This window comes from Natator depressus, chromosome 1, assembly GCF_965152275.1.
Source record: "Natator depressus isolate rNatDep1 chromosome 1, rNatDep2.hap1, whole genome shotgun sequence".
Lineage (NCBI taxonomy): Eukaryota > Metazoa > Chordata > Testudines > Cheloniidae > Natator > Natator depressus.
Genome location: NC_134234.1, coordinates 35676612 through 35697737, shown reverse-complemented (window position 1 = coordinate 35697737; position 21126 = coordinate 35676612). Strand labels below are relative to the sequence as shown.

General features: G+C 40.5%; 1 protein-coding gene across 2 annotated transcripts in view; it reads left to right on the top strand.

The window, feature by feature from the left end:
- The window catches only part of KBTBD3 (kelch repeat and BTB domain containing 3), a 44855-nt gene that overhangs the window by 6297 nt on the left and 17432 nt on the right, over window positions 1–21126 (top strand). Inside the window, exon 2 of one of the 2 annotated variants that reach the window (XM_074957332.1) lies at window positions 383–1457. In XM_074957332.1, coding sequence (XP_074813433.1) covers window positions 383–1457 — 1075 coding nt within the window. Of the gene's footprint in view, window positions 1–382; window positions 9301–21126 lie in introns of those variants that run through there. The other variant, XM_074957324.1, reaches the window with a different exon arrangement.

The following is a 21126-nucleotide window of genomic DNA, read 5'->3' as shown; positions in this document are numbered from 1 at the left end:
CTGAAATTGCTTCTTTCTCATTTTTACTATATAATTATAAAATAAATAAATTGGAATATAAATATTGTACTTACATTTCAGTGTATAGTATATAGAGCAGTATAATCAAGTCATTGTCTGTATGAAATTTTAGTTTGTACTGACTTCACTAGTGCTTTTCTATGTAGCCTGTTGTAAAACTAGGCAAATATCTAGATGAGTTGATGTACCCCCCTGGAAGACCTCTGTGTACCCCCAGGGGTATGTGTACCCCGAGTTGAGAACCACTGATCTAGATTTTTTTTCCTAGATTTTTTTTTCAGTATAGTGTTTTCTTGTCTTCTGTTTGGTAGATCTATAATGTTATATAATTTGTGTATATGTCTCCTGTATTTTACTGCAGAGCCATGTTTGAGGTTAACATGAAAGAAAGAGATGATGGGAATGTTACTATTAGTAATTTATCACCCAAGGCAGTGAAGGCTTTTCTCGATTATGCCTATACAGGAAAAACTGAGATAACAGATGATAATGTGGAAATGTTCTTCCAGTTGTCATCATTTCTTCAAGTTTCACACCTCTCCAAAGCTTGCAGTGACTTTCTAATAGAAAGCGTTGATCTTGGGAACTGTTTACAATTGTTGTCTATATCAGAAAGTTATGGTTCTGTTCATTTGTTTGATCATGCACTCGAGTTTGCACAGCACTGCTTTTCCTTGCTACTCAAATCAAGTGATTTCTTGGAGATGAATTTTGAGATATTACAAAAATGTATTGAAGCAGATGAGCTATATGTTCCGGAGGAAGAATCTGTGTTGAAAGCTGTCCTACAGTGGACCAAACATAATTTAGAAACAAGACAGAAGCATCTCCATCACTTGATTAAAAAAGTGAGATTACATCAGTTACCTGAAAAGACACTGAAGGACTTGTTGCATTCTGAAGAATATTTGCTTCAAAGCACTGACTGCTTAGGAATAATCAACGATGCAATTAAAAGTGTACAAAACTCCAGTGGCCTGTTTCCAGATGCTCGTCCTTCAACAACAGAAAAATATATATTTGTTCACAAGACTGAAGAAAATGGAGAAAACAGGCACACATTTTGCTATAACATCAAAACTGATAAATGGAGAGAACTGCCTCACACACACATAGTTTATCTGCCAGGGTCAAGTTTATCTAGTTATGGAGAAAAAATATTTATAACTGGTGGGTGCAAAGGGAACTGCTGTAGGACTGTTAGACTTCATATTGCTGAACCCTTTCATGATGCCACTGACCAGACTTGGTGCTACTGCCCAGTCAGCAATGATTTCTCCGTAGTGTCAGCTATGAAAAAACCAAGGACTATGCACACATCTGTCATGACTCTAAATCAGTTATTTATAATAGGTGGAAAGACTAAAGGAGCTCAAGACATCAGAAGTCTTTTGGATGTGGAATCTTACAATCCTCTCTCCAAAGAATGGAAATCTGTAAGTCCGTTACCAAGAGGCATATACTATCCAGAAGCAAGTGCATGTGAAAATATAATTTATGTCCTTGGTGCTGAAGTAGAGATTACTGATGCCTTTAATCCATCTCTGGATTGTTTCTTTGAGTATAATGCTATAACTGATCAATGGTCTGAGCTTGTAGCAGAGTTTGGGCAGTTTTTTCATGCAACTTTAATCAAAGCTGTTCCAGTGAACTGCACATTGTATATATGTGACCTTTCCACCTACAAGGTTTATAGTTTTTGTCCAGAAACTTGTGTTTGGAAAGGGGAAGGATCTTTTGAATGTGCTGGCTTTAATGCAGGAGCAGTTGGAATAGAAGATAAAATTTACATACTAGGTGGTGATTATGCTCCAGATGAAATTACAGATGAAGTCCAAGTCTACCATAGCAACAGGTCTGAGTGGGAAGAAGTCACACCAATGCCAAGAGCCTTAACTGAGTTTCATTGTCAGACGATTCAGTTTAATAAATACAGAGACCCATGGTCATCTGTAGGGCAGTGTGCTCTGGAGCATTTTGAAACATTATGAGTTATAACAGTCTACTTAAATGCACAAGTTTTTAAAACATATTATTTTTAGCTGTTGCTATAGTTTTTTGCAAATAGTTTATATTATATTATAAACATGTTCTGTTGACAACTTATGTTGTAGAATTGATTGTTTTTATGGTAATCATGTATATCAACTTTTACGTAGGTTTATATGCAACTTCTTTTCAGATGTCGTTTGAATAATTTGCAGAGCAACATTACTTTTCAAGAAGTATAGTAATAGGGGTTTAATTTTGTAATATCTATGCACTTTTACTTGTATCTTCATGAATGCCCCCATGGACAAATCGCTGAGCAAGAAAATTGTGTTGATATTTTTCCTTCATAACTTATGGTGTAGAAATATGCTGAATTTTTTGTTTAACCCGAGCAGAGGGGCTGTAGACATCATTGTGTCAGTTTACTCTTGCTGCATTGACAATAACAAGAGCAAATGCCAAAGAGGGCTTCACATTCACAAGGCATTGATTGACTCTGGATATTTAATGTGAAGGGAATAATGATTTTTACAGTTTTATTTCATTGTGGCCTGTTTTCCCTACTCCTGTACTTGCTGTCTGTCTTCATCCTGAAGCTGTTGTCAGACACCTCTGAGACTGACACTATTTTGTAAGCAATTGCTGTATGGTGTGTGATTCACACAGCAGCCTCCTGCACCTTTGCAGATGGTCATCTTGGCAGTGTTGTCAAACACAACTAGGCCAAAAGAGCAAGATTCTTGAGGGTGCTCTCATAACTAGGTCTTCCATCTGTCAAGTGTATAGTGCTACATACTACAGCCATGTCTATACTACTGGCTAAATCAGCATTGCTGCGATCGATGCCGTGGTATTGATTTAGTGAGCCTGGTGAAGGCACGCTAAGTCCATGGGAGAGTGCTTTCCCATCAACGTCTGTACTCCACCTCCCCGAAAGACAGAAGCTACGTCAACGGGAAAGCATCTCCCATCAACAATAGCGCCGTGCAAACACTGCTGTAAGTCAACCTAAGTTACGTCAACTTCAGTTATGTAATTTACAAAACCGAAGTAACGTAACTTGGATTGACTTACAGCGTTAGTGTAGACCAGCCCTAAGTCACTGGGCTGGCCTCTGCAGTAGTTTGTATCACAGATTCTAAATATTATTGCTTAAATTAACTGAATTGGAAGAATGTGTGTTTCAGTGCATATAAAATACCAAATACAATACTGAAAAATATACAAAAAACCCACACTTTAAAAATCAAAGTGGACAAGTATTTCTAAAGTCAAGTAATTGATTTTTTTTTTAAATTGTAAATAGTGTGTGTTTTAACTGAATTAAAAGACACTTCAGGATATGTACTTTCACTTTGTACTTCACAATCCACCTTAGGTGTAGAAATACTATATGGTAACCACTAGACTAAGTATATTGCTTAGCTTTTTTTAACATAGTAAGCTATTATAATAAGAATGTTAAACTTGCAATGGATTTTTAGTATTCCTATTAATCTACATATAGGTCATGGGGAAAATTTAGCCCCCCCACCTCCAAAGTGGATCTTTCACAGAGGAAGAGGTGCTAATTAGGGTGTGCACACCCATTGCTGGGCTGCACGCACAGAGACAAGCACGGGAAGACTGGAAATAAGGAAAGAAGACAGACATCTGTCCTGTGGAGGGGTATTGGCCTGAAAGTAGCCTTCACAGAAGGGTTCTGTAATTTTCTACAACCTGGATGGGAAAGATTCCTTTTCTTCCCAGTGCTCGGCCCAGCTACTTGAATTTGCCCTAATGAATAATGTGTACTATAGTGACAATATATTTGAAACAGTAAACTCATGCTGTGCTAGACAGAATTATACTAAGCATTTGGTTATAGCATGTATCCTGCTTAAGCAATGTAAAAAGATTAAAATTCCAGGGGAAAAGCTATAGAAATCTTTTCTGATAGTTGAAACTATCTGGATAATTTTAGAAAATACCACATGTGCATTGGGCTGGCATTTTGGAAAGGTCAAGTCAGTATTAATGTCTGGAATTGACTATCTCTTTGTGGCTGTTTTTTGTGGCTAATATTTCTGTTTCAAGCACTATACAATCTAAGGCCCCAATCCTGCAACTGGTTATGCAGACACACCATTTAAATCAGTGGGGCTCTGTGCTGGTGAATGGTTCTGTCCACCTGGGCCTTTTAGGATTGGGCCTTAACACAGGTAGTTCATAGAATTATATTAATATTTTTAGGGCAGTGCTAACTGCAAAAAAGAGCAGGGCAAAAGCAGAATCTTATGGTTTCATGCACACATCCTATTGAAGGTGTTTTCCAGAAGTGCCTAATATACACTGTCTTTCTCTGGCTATAAACCCCATAATATTTTAAATGGCAGAAATAAGAGTTTAATTCGTCAGTTGGATTCCTGTGATTTTAGTGAGACACAGTGCATGTGACTATAGAATGGTTAAACCTACCAAATCCCCGTGAGTCTAGCTGCAATTGACGTCTCCCCTATGTGCAGGCCATAATGGCCACTTTTATCATATCAGTCTTAGATCAAGATTGCACCAGTCAGTGCCAGGTATTCTCAGATGTTACTTGCTCTATTACAAGGAAATAAAGACAAAAACAAAAATAGCACTGGCTTAATAATTTGGTATCAGACAGCCATATGAAGTTAGCCAATATTTACCAAGATGACTTTCATAAGAACATAAATGAAATTTTGTAAATTTAAAGAGACTGTTCTTTAAATAAATCTGTAGTTTGTAATAAGATTTAGGTCAAATTCTGTTAACAAAAAATAGTAAACTGTTTGCTATTGGTATTGAGGTTTTAGTGTCAAGAAGGTAACATCTACTTTTATACTACTTTTTTTCCTAGATAATCCCCAAATTATTTACAAACTATGGTTAAATATAATGTACTTCACAATCCTCCCACTGAAAGCAACTGTCACTTGGGTTAGAACACAGCGGTTGATTCTTAATGCAAAGCAAATGTTCAGAACAATTCAGGAAAAGTGAAAAGCATCAAAATGAAACCGCAAGGAAAAAATATAAGTAACTATATAGTATAATAACCCAGTTTCAGATTTGATCAGGACACTGAAGCTAACACTACTATTCTTGCAAAATCTAGGATGGAGTCTTACTAACCATGAGTTTTTACAACCTAATTGTCACTTCTCATCAAAAATAGAGGGCCTCATTCTCCACTGCTTTGTCCTTGTGTCATAGTTTACACCCATGTAAAGTGAGTAAAATTGATGTAAAATGCTAGGACATGTTGGATGTGCAGTTTATCAAGTGTAAATGACAGGTTCAAGGGAATAGAGAATCAGGCCCATAGTATTTTTAACTATCACCATCACTAGCAACTTGGTGGGCTACAGTCAGCATTGAGTCAGGGGAAAGAATGACACCAACTGAATCACAAATAGTATTTATTATGTAACAGTCTGACTTTCCTTGGAGGTCTTCTATCTAAGTACTGTTTAGGCCTAATCCTGTTTTGCTTTGGGCATCTGATGGAATCATAACCCAAATGGTAAAACTCTCACCATTATTTATATCTGTATTTTGTCAAATATATATATATAATGATGCTTCACTCAGATTTTTATTTGAAAATAGATATGTTCCTTTAATATTTTCTTAAAGCCGTGCTACATTTTGCATATCTAACAATGACTAAGAAATGTCTTTAAATCCAATAAAATATCTGTAAACAAAATCCATGTATAATTGATGAGAATGAAACCACGTGAAAGAGCTGACTGAAATGATTTTTTTTTGCTCATAACTATAATTCAAGAGGGAAGCAAAATTTAAGGCACAGGTAAAAAAGAGGTGGTAGTAGATGCAGTCATTAAAAATTGAATGTTGTTTGTTTTAAAATAGCAGGCCAATTTCTCTGCTAGTGCAGCTAAACTGAAGTTAATGCAATTACACCAGCAGATGATTTGACCCACTGTTCCAGGCTAAACCATGTGCAATGCTATGTGCTGCCTAAAGATCATAAAGCATTTTACGCATGTGCATTAAGTGGCTTTAACTTTTCTTCATCTATGGAGAGCACGTTGCTGTCCTTAAAGCACAAACAACTAGTAAATTGCACAATGCATCCTCTCAGAGGAGTAGCACTTACCTTTAGGTACATCAGTGTTACACAAGGGCATGGAGACGACAAATGTAAGACATGTGGCTTGGTTAAGCAGTTACTTTTGTTCTGCCCTTCTGACACCAATGTTTCAGTGATAAAAATGGATGTGTGGGGTAAAATAATTTGTCAGTTTAACATATGCCTTGACTTCATTCCTAATTTCCCCACTTCTGTTATCCCATGAATTAGCAACATTTCTCTCAGTCATTTCTACACAACTATTTAAAAATGTTTACATATCCTACATCTGTCACAGGTCAGGGCCACAGCACCTGTATTCCCCCTCCATGGTACCCTTAAGAGCTCCCCTTCTAGGCTCCCAGCTCCTCAGGCAAAGACCCACATCTCTCTTACTTATGACTGAGGTTTTTCTAAGCTGCACAGTTCCCTGCCTACACTGTGATATCTCCAGTAAGCCAGACCACCTAAAAGGCCAAAGGCCAAACTCTGCACTTTGCTTTCTCTCCAGAGGCTATGAACAGCATAATTGTCCAAAATTATAAGTTACCATACAGCTTTTTATAAGCAAGCACATTTATTGTTAAAGTGAAAGCATTACAGAGAAAACATAAAAATATAAAAGAATCTATATACATGTTCAAAATTCACAACTGAGTTTACCCTGTGCATTACAAGTTCATAACTGTCCCAGGTTCAGAACCAGAAGAGCCATGAATAGTTCAGTCTTTCCTTTATAATAACTTGGGCCTTTGATCTTGGCCTCATATAACAGGTAATCAGCAGACAATGGCTCATGTCTCAGGGTATAACTTCAAAAGACTGAGTTTTTGCAAACAGGAAGTGGGGAATTTGCATTCACTTCCCCCTAGCTATTGCCCAGGAAAACAACTTAACACATGTTCCAAAAGTCCATTTTTGTCAGGCACATTGTTCAGTATAGTCCTTTGATACCACCACCACCACCCTCGGTCTCACACCTGTCATAGCTCCCACCTTGAGAGGTTACATACAATCACAGCCCACAATAATACATAAACCATTCATTTAATACAATGGACCCCAAAAATACTTAATCTTAATTCAGTAAAGTCCCCCAAGCATACTGCAAGAAATTGCTTTATCTGTCACAACATCAAGCATTAAACAGAATGAAGTTGCTGAAAGGAATTTTATGACAATTATTTAATGTATGATTATTGTCATAATGCAGAATTATTTTAAAGAGATATATAATTCAAGTTTTGAATGATTTTTGGAGCGATTGGCAAACTAAAGGAAATTTTCCAGAGGCAGTACAATTTTTTTTATGTGCATCCAGAAATGGAATTTGTCTACCACTGTGATTCCCTTTGCGTAATTAAAATGACCGGGGACTAAAAACATATAAAAGAAATAACAGGTGTTCCTCATGACCACATTTAGATTCACTTATAATGTGTTTATGAGCCAATTCCCTACTCATGGTTTGTGGTCACGTGTATTACAAATCCCAACTACAGATACTAGGAATGATGGTACACAGAATCCTGATATATGTACATTGGTGACAAATAATTACAAAGGAACAGATCTGGCAGTACTTAATCAGCTAAATTTCCCATGGAGTTTAATGTGTGCTTTGCCTGACTAAGGACTGCAGAATTATCCAATGATCAGGTGATAATGTGGTAGTATCAGTTACTTTACAGTTTCCATTGCCTCCAAAGAGTTGTTAGAATATGGTATGATATTTATGTAGCTATACAATTTACTAGGGTTATAATGGTACGGGAGAAAAAGGTAAATTGGCCCAATTCCTGCATTCAGAGAATTATATCTGAGAGCAGAATTGAGCTCAATGGTTAGGCATGTTAAACTAAAAACATGGCTTCAAAAGATAAGGGATCACATTCCTGCAATTCTTGTAGTCCTTAGCCATGTGAGTAATCTCATTGAAGTCAATGAGACTACTCAAATAGGAGTTACTTGTATGAGTAAGAGTATGCTTTATAAAACTGTTAATTACAAAAATCACAAAATTAATGTGAATACTTTTTTGTAATTATTTTCTTTTGACTTCTGTAGACTCTCAATACATTATGAATAAAGCACATTCTTTTAGAAAGCCCAGAACTAAACTGGAGAATGTGATTGCTCTAAAGAATAATAAACATTACCTGTATTTTCACAGAATTATACTATCATGTCTGAAAGAATATAAATTGCATGTAAATGTATATGGTCTTATTTGTATTTAACATTAAACGGTACAACCAAAACAAGTAATTTATAATACTGACATATTGTATGTCAATAAATTAACATACAGCATGATTAATATACAGTCAGCTAATATATGTAATTTCTTTAATATCTATTAGTTATTTTATTGAACCATCTTAATATTTTAGGAATGCTACATAAAATGTTATGACATGTTGGCAACATAAAAGGGTTTATATTTTAGTGGTTATCATAAATGTCAATATTAAAATTTAATATTTATTTTGTACTGAGCCATTATGTTTGCACAGACTTGGTGGTGTATTTTATTGTATTTATTTAATTATATATTATTGTCTGTATTATAAATAAATGTTAGTAATCCATTAACTACAGGTTAAAGTTTAGTTATATTTGCAAGACAGGGTAGCTTTACTGGTTCAACTTTCCTTCATGTGACTCCATGAACTAAGCCTTCATTACCATGAGAAGTAGATATTACCACAGTATATAGATGGGGAGACTGGCACAACAAGGAAGGTATGTTGGCAAATTTTCAAAGGTGGCCTCTAATTCTGGGTGTCTTGAGTTTTTAGGTACCCAAATTGAAAGACTTTGAGACAGTGTTCATTAAAATTAATGGAGTTACACCAGGAATAGATTTGGCACACATTTATATCTGAACTTTTTTCTCACTTTACAATTCTTTTTCAACATCTGATAAAGAGTATAGGTCAGTAACACTAATATGCCATAGTTTTATGTGCTCTTCGGGCCTCACTGCTGTGTGGAAAAAATATTAGTGATGATTAAGGCTGCGAGTTTGTCACAGAAGTTGCGGAAGTCCATGACTTTCCGGGACCCCCGGGACTTCTGCAGCGGCCGGTGTGGCTCACCCAGGGGCTGCGTGAACAGCTTGGGCGGCCCCCGGGCCAGTCGCACTGACTGCTACTGGGGCAGTCTCCAGTCACCACGACTCCCCCCCCAAACAGCAGGAGGAGTTTGGGTGTGGGAGGGGGCTGGGGGTTGGGGCGCAGAAGGGCGTGAGAGCTCTGGGCAGTGCTTTCCTCAGGGGGGAGGGTCCCCAGAAGTGGCGACATCACTCAGCTCCTAGGTGGAGGCGTGGCCAAGCAGCTCTGCATGCTGCCTCCACCTGCAGCCACCACCCCCACAGCTCCCATTGGCCACCGTTCCCAATGGGAGCTGCAGAGCTGGCAGTCAGGGTGGAGGCAGTGCACGTTGCTGCCTGGCGATGCCTCCACCTAGGAGCTGAGTGAGGGGGATGTCGCCACTTCCGGGGAGGCATGGAGCCAGGTAGGGAGCCTGCCAGCCCTGCCAACTGTCCCCGCAGGGGTCCCGGACGGCCCTCCCCAGCACCCATGGCACCCCCAGGTAACCCTCCCTCCCCAAGATTTAGTCAGGGGTATATAGTACAAGTCATGGACAGATCACAGGCCCTGAATTTTTGTTTACTGCCCGTGACCTGTCCATGACTTTTACTAAAAATACCCATGACTAAAACATAGCCTTAGTGATGCTACTACGTTTGCTGAAATATTCATGCATTTGTGAAATAAAAGCACTGAACATTTGAATCTTCCTTTGGTATGACTTCTTCCAAGATGCGTCTCAGAATATAGAGAACCTACAACACAGTTAATTAAGTTAGCCATTTAGGTACAGCGCAATCCTTTTCTGTCATCAATTTGTTGCATGACTATATGACTTTACATGTCCTTGACACTGAGTAGATGTGCCGCACTGCAGTACTATGTTACAAATTGCTTTGAAATAATGAGATAGTTACTCTCATCACTGATAATGCTTTGGCACTATTTTCTCATTGTTAAAAACCTTGTTTTTCTTTTTTGACAAATATTTCTATGATCTTAAAGTCTTTAACCCCATTTTCAGTCACGTTTAATCGTATGGCTGGACAATGGGAATGACATTATGTTCTGCTTCTCTTGTCCTTCATATTCTGCTATTGTCACTTCTGCATTTAGGTACAAAAGTAATTTCCCTCCCTCGCCCCATGTTATATGTGCCAATAACACTTGGTCCCAACAAGTTCTGTTATTACCAGGGATCCTACAAATCCATTTTCCGCAGAAAAACGTGGAATTTGTGTTTTTACAGAGAATCTTTAGCTTTTACATTTTGTGAAAAAATAAAAACATATATTAACTATTGTGACATTCCCCTGGTGTTATCTGGACTGGTGATCTGCTAGGTCACTCCAATCCTGGACTCTGGGAGCCAGCCTTACCCTGCTCTGCTGTGAGAACCCCCACTCCCGGGATGGTCATGCACAGCCTCTAGCATGTAAGCTGCTCCCAGCTATGTGAGTGGGCACTTTTGGCCAGCCGCTGCTTGGATTGTGAAACCGAATGACATTAGCCAATGTCTCCGGTTCCAGACACAACCCTAGCAATCTCCGTCTTGCAGTGTCCAGTTATGCCCCCTGGACGCTGCAAGCTTATATGAGTTCGTCAATTTAACAAATAAATGTATATGTACCAAGCTTGTTATCCCAAGGGGAGTCTCTGACACTCTTCAAACCAAACACATTGCTTCAGGTGGAATAAACAAACAAATGTATTAACTATAAAGATAGATTTTAAGTAATTATAAATCAGAGCACAAGAAGTCAGATTTGGTCAAATAAAATAAAAGCAAAATGCATTCTAAGCTGATCTTAACACTTTCAGTGCCCTTACAAACTTAGATGCTTCTCACCACAGGCTGGCTGATTGCCCTTCAGACAGGCTCTCCCCTTTGATCAGTGCTTCAGTCGCTTGGTGGTGATGTCTGTAGATGGAGGTGGAAGAGAGAGGAAGAGCATGGCAAACGTCTCTCCCTTTTATGGTGTTCTTTCTTCCCTCTTGGCTTTGCGCCCCCCCCTTCAGAGTCAGGTGAACATTACCTTATCATAATCCCAAACTGACCAAAGGAAGGGGGGTGACTCCCTGAGAGTCTAACAGATTCTTTTGTTGCTGCCTAGGCCAGTCTCCTTTGTTCCTGTGAGGCTGGGCTTGGTTTGTCCCATACATGCCCTGATGAGGTGTGAACTGCCCCTCTGTTCTTGGAGAGTTTTTGCCTGGGCTTGTTTTAAGCCATGAAGACACATTTTCAGCCTCATAACTACATACATGAAATTACAACCTATAACATTACATTACTATAACAATAATGCTCAGCGCATTATGAGCCTTCCGAATATAAGAAACCGTACTGGGTCAGACCAAAGGTCCATCCAGTCCCGTATCCTGTCTGCCGACAGTGGCCAATGCCAGGTGCCCCAGAGGGAGAGAACCTAACAGGTAATGATCAAGTGATCTCTCTCCTGCCATCCACCTCCATTCTCTGACAGAGGCTAGGGACACCATTCCTTACCCATCCTGGCTAATAGCTAATGGACTTAACCTCCATGAATTTATCCAGTTCTCTTTTAAACCCTGTTTTAGACCTAGGCTTCACAACCTTCTCAGGCAAGGAGTTCCACAGGTTGACTGTGCGCTGAGTGAAGAAGAACTTCCTTTTATTTGTTTTAAACCTGCTGCCCATTAATTTCATTTGGTGGCCCCTAGTTCTTATATTATGGGAACAAGTAAATAACTTTTCCTTATTCACTTTCTCCACACCACTCATGATTTTGTAGAACCTCTATCATATCCCCCCTTAGTCTCCTCTTTTCCAAGCTAAAAAGTCCTAGCCTCTTTAATCTCTCCTCATGGGACCCATTCCAAACCCCTAATCATTTTAGTTGTCCTTTTCTGAACCTTTTCTAATTCCAGTGTATCTTTTTTGAGATGAGGGGACCACATCTGTATGCAGTATTCAAGATGTGGGTGCACCATGGATTTATATAAGGGCAATAAGATATTCTCTGTCTTATTCTCTATCCCTTTTTTAATGATTCCTAACATCCCATTTTCTTTTTTGACTGCCGCTTCACACTGCGTGGACATCTTCAGAGAACTATCCATGATGACTCCGAGATCTTTCTCCTGATTAGTTGTAGCTAAATTAGCCCCCATCATATCGTATGTATAGTTGGGGTTATTTTTTCCAATGTGCTTTACTTTATCCACATTAAATTTCGTTTGCCATTTTGTTGCCCAATCACTTAGTTTTGTGAGATCTTTTTGAAGTTCTTCACAGTCTGCTTTGGTCTTGACTACTTGAACAGTTTAGTATCATCTGCAGACTTTGCCACCTCACTGTTTACCCCTTTCGCCAGATCATTTATGAATAAGTTGAATAGGATTGATCCTAGGACTGACCCTTGGGGAACACCACTAGTTACCCCTCTCCATTCTGAAAATTTACCATTTATTCCTACTCTTTGTTCCCTGTCTTTTAACCAGTTCTCAGTCCGTGAAAGGATCTTCCCTCTTATCCCATGACAACTTAATTTACGTAAGAGCCTTTGGTGAAGGACCTTGTCACAGGCTTTCTGGAAATCTAAGTACACTATGTCCACTGGATCCTCCTTGTCCACATGTTTGTTGACCCCCTCAAAGAACTCTAATAGATTAGTAAGACATGATCTCCCTTTACAGAAACCATGTTGACTTTTGCGCAACAATTTGTGTTCTTCTATGTGTCTGACAATTTTATTCTTTACTATTGTTTCAACTAATTTGCCCGGTACTGATTTAGACTTACCGGTCTGTAATTGCCAGGATCACCTCTAGAGCCCTTCTTAAATATTGGCATTATATTAGCTATCTTCCAGTCATTGGGTACAGTAGCTGGTTTAAAGGAGAGGTTACAAACCATAGTTAATAGTTCCGCAACTTCACATTTGAGTTCTTTCAGAACTCTTGGGTGAATGCCATCTGGTCCCGATGACTTGTTACTGTTAAGTTTCTCAATTAATTCTAAAACCTCCTCTAGTGACACTTCAATCTGTGACAATTCCTCAGATTTGTCACCTACAAAAGACGGCTCAGGTTTGGGGATCTCCCTAACATCCTCAGCCGTGAAGACTGAAGCAAAGAATTCATTTAGTTTCTCTGTGATGACTTTATCGTCTTTACGTGCTCCTTTTGTATCTCGATCGTCCAGGGGCCCCACTGGTTGTTTAGAAGGCTTCCTGTTTCTGATGTACTTAAAAAACATTTTGTTATTACCTTTTGAGTTTTTGGCTAGCTGTTCTTCAAACTCCTTTTTGGCTTTTCTTATTACATTTTTACATTTAATTTGGCAGTGTTTATGCTCATTTCTATTTACCTCACTAGGATTTGACTTCCACTTTTTAAAAGATGCCTTTTTATCTCTCACTGATTCTTTTACATGGTTGTTAAGCCATGATGGCTCTTCTTTAGTTCTTTTACTGTGTTTTTAATTTGGGGTATACATTTCAGTTGAGCGTCTATTATGGTGTCTTTGAAAAGCGTCCATGCAGTTTGCAGGGATTTCACTCTCGTCACTGTACCTTTTAATTTCTGTTTAACTAACCTCCTCATTTTTGCAAAGTTCCCCTTTCTGAAATTAAATGCCACAGTGTTGGGCTGTTGAGGTGTTCTTCCCACCACAGGAATGTTAAATGTTATTATATTATGGTCACTATTTCCAAGCAGTCCTGTTATAGTTACCTCTTGGACCAGATTCTGCGCTCCACTCAGGACTAGATCGAGAGTTGCCTCTCCGCTTGTTCATGTACCATCTGCTCAAAAAAGCAGCCATTTAAAGTATCGAGAAATTTTGTCTCTGCATTTCGTCCTGAGGTGCCATGTACCCAGTCAATATGGGGATAACTGAAATCCCCCACTATTATTGAGTTCTTTATTTTGATAGCCTCTCTAATCTCCCTTAATCATTTCATCGTCACTATCACTGTCCTGGTCAGATGGTCGATAATAGAGCCCTACTGTTATATTCTTATTAGAGCATGGAATTACTATCCATAGAGATTCTATGGAGCATGTGGATTCATTTAAGATTTTTATTTCATTTGATCTACATTTTCTTTCACATATAGTGCCACTCCCTCCCCCCCCACACCCCCCGCACGACCTGTTCTGTCCTTCCGATATATTTTGTACCCCGGAATGATTGTGTTCCATTGATTGTCCACCAGGTCCACCTCACTCCACCAGGTTTCTGTGATGCCTATTATATCAGTATCCTCCTTTAACATGAGGCACTCTAGTTCACCCATCTTATTATTTAGATTTCTAGCATTTGTGTACAAGCACTTTAAAAACTTGTCACTGTTTATTTGTCTGCCCTTTTCTGATGTGTCAGATTCTTTATGTTTCTCAGCTGATCTGGCCCATACTTTGTCCTCTTCCATCCTCTCCCCCGACTAAAACCTAGAGAATCTCTATCAATAGACTGGTTTCAGAGTATCAGCCATGTTAGTCTATATTCGCAAAAAGAAAAGGAGTACTAGTGGCACCTTAGAGACTAACCAATTTATTTGAGCATAAGCTTTCGTGAATGCACTGAATGCACGATGAAGTGAGCTGTAGCTCATGAAAGCTTATGCTCAAATAAATTGGTTAGTCTCTAAGGTGCCATTAGTACTCCTTTTCTTTTTATCAATAGACTCTCCTCTAAGAGAAGTCTCTGTCCTATCCACGTGCGCCTCTGCAGCAATCGGCTTCCCCCCATCTTTTAGTTTAAAAACTGCTCTGCAACCTTTTTAATGTTAAGTGCCAGCAGTCTGGATCCACTTTGGTTTAGGTGGAACCCATCCTTCCTGTATAGGCTCCCCCATCCCAAATGTTTCCCCAGTTCCTAATAAATCTAAACCCCTCCTTTCTACACCATTGTCTCATCCACGCATTGTAACTCTGAAGCTCTGCCTGCCTACCTGGCCCTGCGCGTGGAACTTGAACCATTTCTGAGAATGCCACCATAGAGGTCCTGGATTTCGGTCTCTTTCCTAGCAACCTAAATTTGGCCTCCAGGGCATCTCTCCTACCCTTCCCTATGTCATTGGTACCTACATGTACCACGACCACTGGCTCCTCCCCAGCACTACACACCTGACATGACAAACTTTGCATTAGATACCACACAATCATATTATAAGATGAACGTGGGGGTGCAGGGTGTTCCCCCAAGGTACAGAACGTCACAACTATTAACTAAATTATACTGAAAGTACCAGTGTTATAGTGGGAGATCTAGCTTTGATTGATCTGAGATACTTTGCAGCACCTTAATAGAGGCTTACAGAAAAACCTCCGAAGGAGTTTAAAAATGCCCTAAAATTTACTTCCCCTAATTGATATAATTAAAGTGGTGACAGTATCAGGACACTTTGGTTTGCATAAAACAGTACTTAGACGACAGTTCTGTTTCACTAGAACTCCCCAGGGTTTTCATAACTCACCAGCTATTTGTCATACACATGTGAATAAGATGTGGGATAAAATGCCCAATAAGGATAACATTATATCATATGTAGATTATACATAATTTAATTGGCGTCTAAATTTTAGGGTAACAGTGTCACTTATTCAATGCATGAAACCTTCCCCCCTTGTGGTTGATATCTGAATACGCTTTAAATTTACATAGCTAAACATACTCCAATAAACTGCTTCCAGTGTATAGAGGTTACTCAATTGCGGATAGGGGTTCATGTTTTAATGCATTTCAAATTTCACTTCAGCCTCCAGATGTGAGTAATTAAAGTCATGAAAAGATGCAGAAAGCTTTAAAAATCACCCCTAAAGACTGTGTCATTGAGTTTGGCAAGAAAAAATGTCAGAGTGATGGCAATGTGCTGTTCTGTACTATACACAGCAAGGCTGCAGATTACGTCTGAAGGCAGGCAATTGTGGAACACACGGAAAGCTGGCACCATCTTCTTCCACAACTGGCTAATATAAATGATTCTACAATGGTGGCACAGCAGCTGCTCAAATTCAGTTTCTGATGAAAAGAGCTCTTTTAAATTATGTGCATAGCTACTATATGCAAATATGTGCTATTTTTATTTATCATCTTTTCTATGGTCCTCATCACCTTAGTATCTAAGTGCCTTACAATCAAATCAGTGTATCTTCAATGCTCCATTCAATTAATCAAATTGACAGATGGACTGAAGCACAGAGTGTAATTACTGTTACCCACATCCTCCCTTTTTCTACCTTTCTGTTATTTTCGCTTGTGTCCAGTCTTAAATAGTTTGGAAGGTCTTTGGGATGGGAACGTGGCACCCTATGTGTCTGTACAGCATCTAGCAGAATGGGGTTTCAAGGCATTATAAATATACAGATAACACCTAGCAGTTAAAACTTGGTCATGTTATATGTGTTCATTAGTGAGAAATGATGCAGTATTATTAGGTGCATGCATTTATTAATGCCACAACATCACATATGTAAACCAGTGTGATCCTCTCTTGGTAGCCCGACTTTTGCCATGCTATCTTTTTTAAATGTATTTTTCTATTATTGAATTTAGTGGGCAAATGATGCAAAAGTTTTACAGAAATAATTCACCAAATTTATAAAGAAGTACATTATGATTCTTTATACCCTTCCTGTGTTTGCTTTCTGCAAATATTCTAGCAAGTGAGTTTACTCACAAGATTGTTCACTGAAACTACACATTTTGAGCTACCACCACAGAACATTAACTAAAAGCAATTTTTAATTAATTTTAAGTATTCACACCAGAAACCAGATTAATCCAATCAGAAAACCTACATGTCCAATCAAAGCAGCTTCAGTTTCAAATACTAAATATTGCATGTGTTAAAGGACTATTTAAAAATTATATACCATCCAAAAAGTATTTGCAGAATTCAATGAGAAAATCATTTTGATAATAAATACATTTGTGCAAATCATGCTCTGTTTGTGGACCATTTTAAAGAGAAAAAAAGGCAAGTTTAATCAAATAAATTATGTGCAACAGAATCAGCACCCAGTATTGTGTTACCAAGGCAACAGAATATAATGCAAAGGGCAAATGCCAGATATATATGATGTGGCTGTGGGGACAAAAGGAAAGCAGCAGCATTGCAGGATTGTTAACCTTAATCTCCACAAAAACATTCTTGCTCACCGAAATTCTCTAAAAGGGATGACACTTTGGGGTCAGGTAAGCAGCATTTTAAAATCAGAGTAATCTGTTTTACATTACATCTTCATCTTGTTAAATGTAAGTATAAATACCACATTTAAACATTTCACATGCAAAAAATCCTGCATTAATACAACTTTAAGGTTACATAATTCAAATAAATGCAAAATTTAAAGTTTCTAGAGAAACATTAAGTTAGCCATATTATGTATGTGGGCCTTAATTCTATAGCAGATGGATTGTGGTGCCTATGATTTCAGTGTGACACCATATGGAAATAAGGGCCTATCTGCACAGATCCAATTACAGGATCTCCTATACTTTTTATTGTATTTATTGTCCAGTAGTACCTAAAGGCTCAGATCACAATTCGGCCCCTCTCATGCTAGGCAACATACAAACATAAGGAAAGACAGTCACTACCCTAGAAAGCTTGTTTATATTAAGACAAGACATGAGTGAAAGTAACAAAAAAGAAGGGAATAGGGGAAGATGAAGGTAACAGTAACAGGAGCACATGGTTATACAAACCAGCTATGAGCACAATCTGATTACATGAAATTATCTAATAAGATTTTAAATTATAAGGTACATAACATATAATAATAATAATATCAGTTCCTAATGTCCATTATTACAAATGTATGTACATATATGTAAATATAGTATTTTCAATTTCTGCTTCTCTTGTTAATAATGTAATTTGTTTTTTATTTTGTTCTACGTACACCATACAAAATGTGTGAAATGATTGAGTTAACTTTTCTATGTGAACCTTACTTTTCGCATTTCCTAACTTAATGCATTCCACTAAAATAATGTACTTCTTATAAGCCTGTCGACACAGGGAAGGGTTGCAGAATTCCCCTCCACCACCACCATTACTAAAATACAATTGCACCAGCATAGGTGGGCTACTGTTTAGTTGTTTAACAAGTATAGACTCATGGGGTTAGAAGGGACTGGACGGGTCTAGTGTAACCCTCTGCAAAGATGCAGGATTTGGTGTGTCAGGCATGTATGGCTCTACAAACTGATCTCTCCAAAGTGGCCTCTTTTGCTCCTTGATAGAACACGCTACAGGAATGCAGATCTTTAACTCTTTCAGGGTCATTAAAGATCAGCCCCTGTTTTGTGAAGGCTTTGGCTAACCCCCTATGCTGGTCTGAGTGGTTAGTCTGCAGTGGTGGCTCTCAATTAAAACTGATAAGGTTCTCCAATGGGATTACCAATAATGGGGGCAGGGGGGAAATGCTGAAGGGTAGGTTTGCAGACAGAAAATATGGCCTGATGAGGCCACTACCCAAGGTATTCAGAGCTTGCAGTGGGATCCTGCTCTGCTTGTGACTCCTGGGTGCTGAAGGAGTGGGCCAAGCCAGCAGGCGGTGCTCTATGCCAGACGCTCCTCCCCCCCTCATTTCCAGCAGCAACTGGCCTCATGGTTCAAAGAGCAAATCTGCTTCTGCTGGGAAGGGCGTAGCCCATCATGGGTGGGGCACGTCGCATAGGCTGGGGAAGACTGTGCCTCCCCAAACAGCCCTGCCCACGCTCCTCCCCGAAGCCCCCTCCTGCTTGTCCTTCCCAGTCCAGGCAGGCTCTTCAGGGAAGCATGCTGGGGCTAGGGCGGCTGGAACTTGGGGTGGCTGGGTCTGCCCAGCGCTGGGCGGCTCCCGGGCACGGGGGCCGTGCCACCCCGGCACTTAGGGGAAGGGGGCCAGAAGCGCTGGGGCTGCCTGCCCTGTGCTTGAGCGGGTGGGAGGGCACTGGGGGGATGCACTGCCCACCCGCTCTGTGATCTGTGCCCAGCCAATGCCCCCCGGCTTGCCCTGTGCTCAGGAGCCGGGGGCGGGGGGGGGCAGCGCATCGCCAGCCCGGCGGTCGGGCAGGGCTGGTGGCCATGGGGGGCTAGCTCCAGCAGGGGAGGGGGGGTCCTTGGTCAGGGGGGCAGAGCTGGTAGGGGCCTAGCCTCCCCCAACGGGCAGTTCACTCGCCACCCATGGAGCCCATCTCGGGCTAGGGAGACAGCAGCACACCCACTGCATGGCACAGCGACACCCAATGGACCCTGGCTTGCTCAGCTGCAGCGCCACTCCGGGACCCGACCCTCGCCCTGGTGAGACACTGCCTCCCCCCTCCAGAGGCTCCCAGAGGCACAGCTGGGCAAGGGGGTGGGGCTACCCATGGGGAGACACCCTGCCCTCAGGCGAGGGGGCCGACAATTCACAATGGGCCCTGCCCTGTCTGGCTCTTGCCTGGCCCCGCCCACGTCTGGCTCTTCAGTGACCCAGCAGGCACTAGTCTGGAAGCTCATTGCTGCAAATGGAGTGGGAACTGCTTCCTCATAGCCAATCGCAGATAGGAATCATGGTGGCATTCAGCACAGCCAGCCAGTGGGAATGGGGGGAGGGAAGTGCAGAGCCGGTGGTCCCAAATTCAGAGAAGTTGTGAAGATGAAAGCACATTTCTGGGATTCCGGCCCGCTTAGATGTGTCACAGGGACAGAGGCAGGACTGCACGCAAGTACCTAAGCCGGTCCCACCATTAGGAGCCCTGGAAGCAAGGAGTGGCAAATACCTGGGCGGTGCGTCGCATAGGCTAGGGAAGGCTGTGCCTCCCCAAACAGCTCAGCGTGGCCCCGCCCACGGTCCTCCCCGAGGACTCCTCCTGCTTGCCCTTCCCCCTTGGCCCCAGCCCAGGCAGGCTGCTCCTCTTCACCCTGGTGCTCGAATTTGCTACCTGCAGCCGTTACTCATATGTAAGGGATTGTAAAAACCTGCTAGCTGATGCAGCAAATTCCTACAGGTAGCAGTTTCTCATACTCTTGGGTGCAAGAAACTGCTACCTGTAGGAATTTGTTATATGTATTTGCTACCTCTCGCCTGTCTTCTGATACAAAGGTAGTGAATTGTTACCAGTTGCAGTTACTGATACCTAAAGTTGTTCTTATTTGCTGACTTGTCCTAATTTGCTAAAACTTGACAGTAGTGTGAGATGAAAGCATAAAGTCTTCGGCTTCCAAATGACCCTGCCTGGTGTGTATATATGTATCAATTACCTCTTAATAGAGGATTGTAAAAAACAGAGTGAAGTCTTTAAACATAATTTATTTTGCAGCTTCATTTACTTCTGCCCAAGTGACCCGTGTGTTGGATTCATTTTAGTGGGATGCGGGACATATGGAGGATAATTGAAACTCTTAAACTCTTAATTTCCTTAGGGCTTGCCTTCAGTATTCTTCTATGCTAGTGCAATCTCTGTCCATAACAGTTCATCAACTCATCAGGCAGGCACAGGCAGAAATAAACTTGTCCTGTTGCCTTGACTGAGAAAGGTTTCTGATCAAAGGGAGCATAGATTCCAGCAAGCTTCTTGGGTAATATCTCATTGGAGATGAAAGGGCTTGTTCAGAAAGAGATTTTGAAGTCTGTAGGGTAAAGATGAGCCAGATGGGTTTGTCTCCATGCAGGTATATTTTAGTCTTTGGGGGCGGGGTAGAAAGGTGAGAGAAGTATTTTGGATTTCCTGTTTCCCTTACTGAGGGCCATCTGTGCTCACCTGAATTTTTTCCTGGCAGAAGCAGTTCCTATCTATTTATTACTGCATCAGAAATGGCTGCCATCACACAGAGGCATTAGTGGTGGTGGAAGTGAAAGAAGGCAAAGAAGTCTTTTCCCTCCCCAAAACACTACCTTGCATGTGGAAGCCATAATGTTGCTACTGCCTAAATACTTACAAACGGGGAGGGGCAG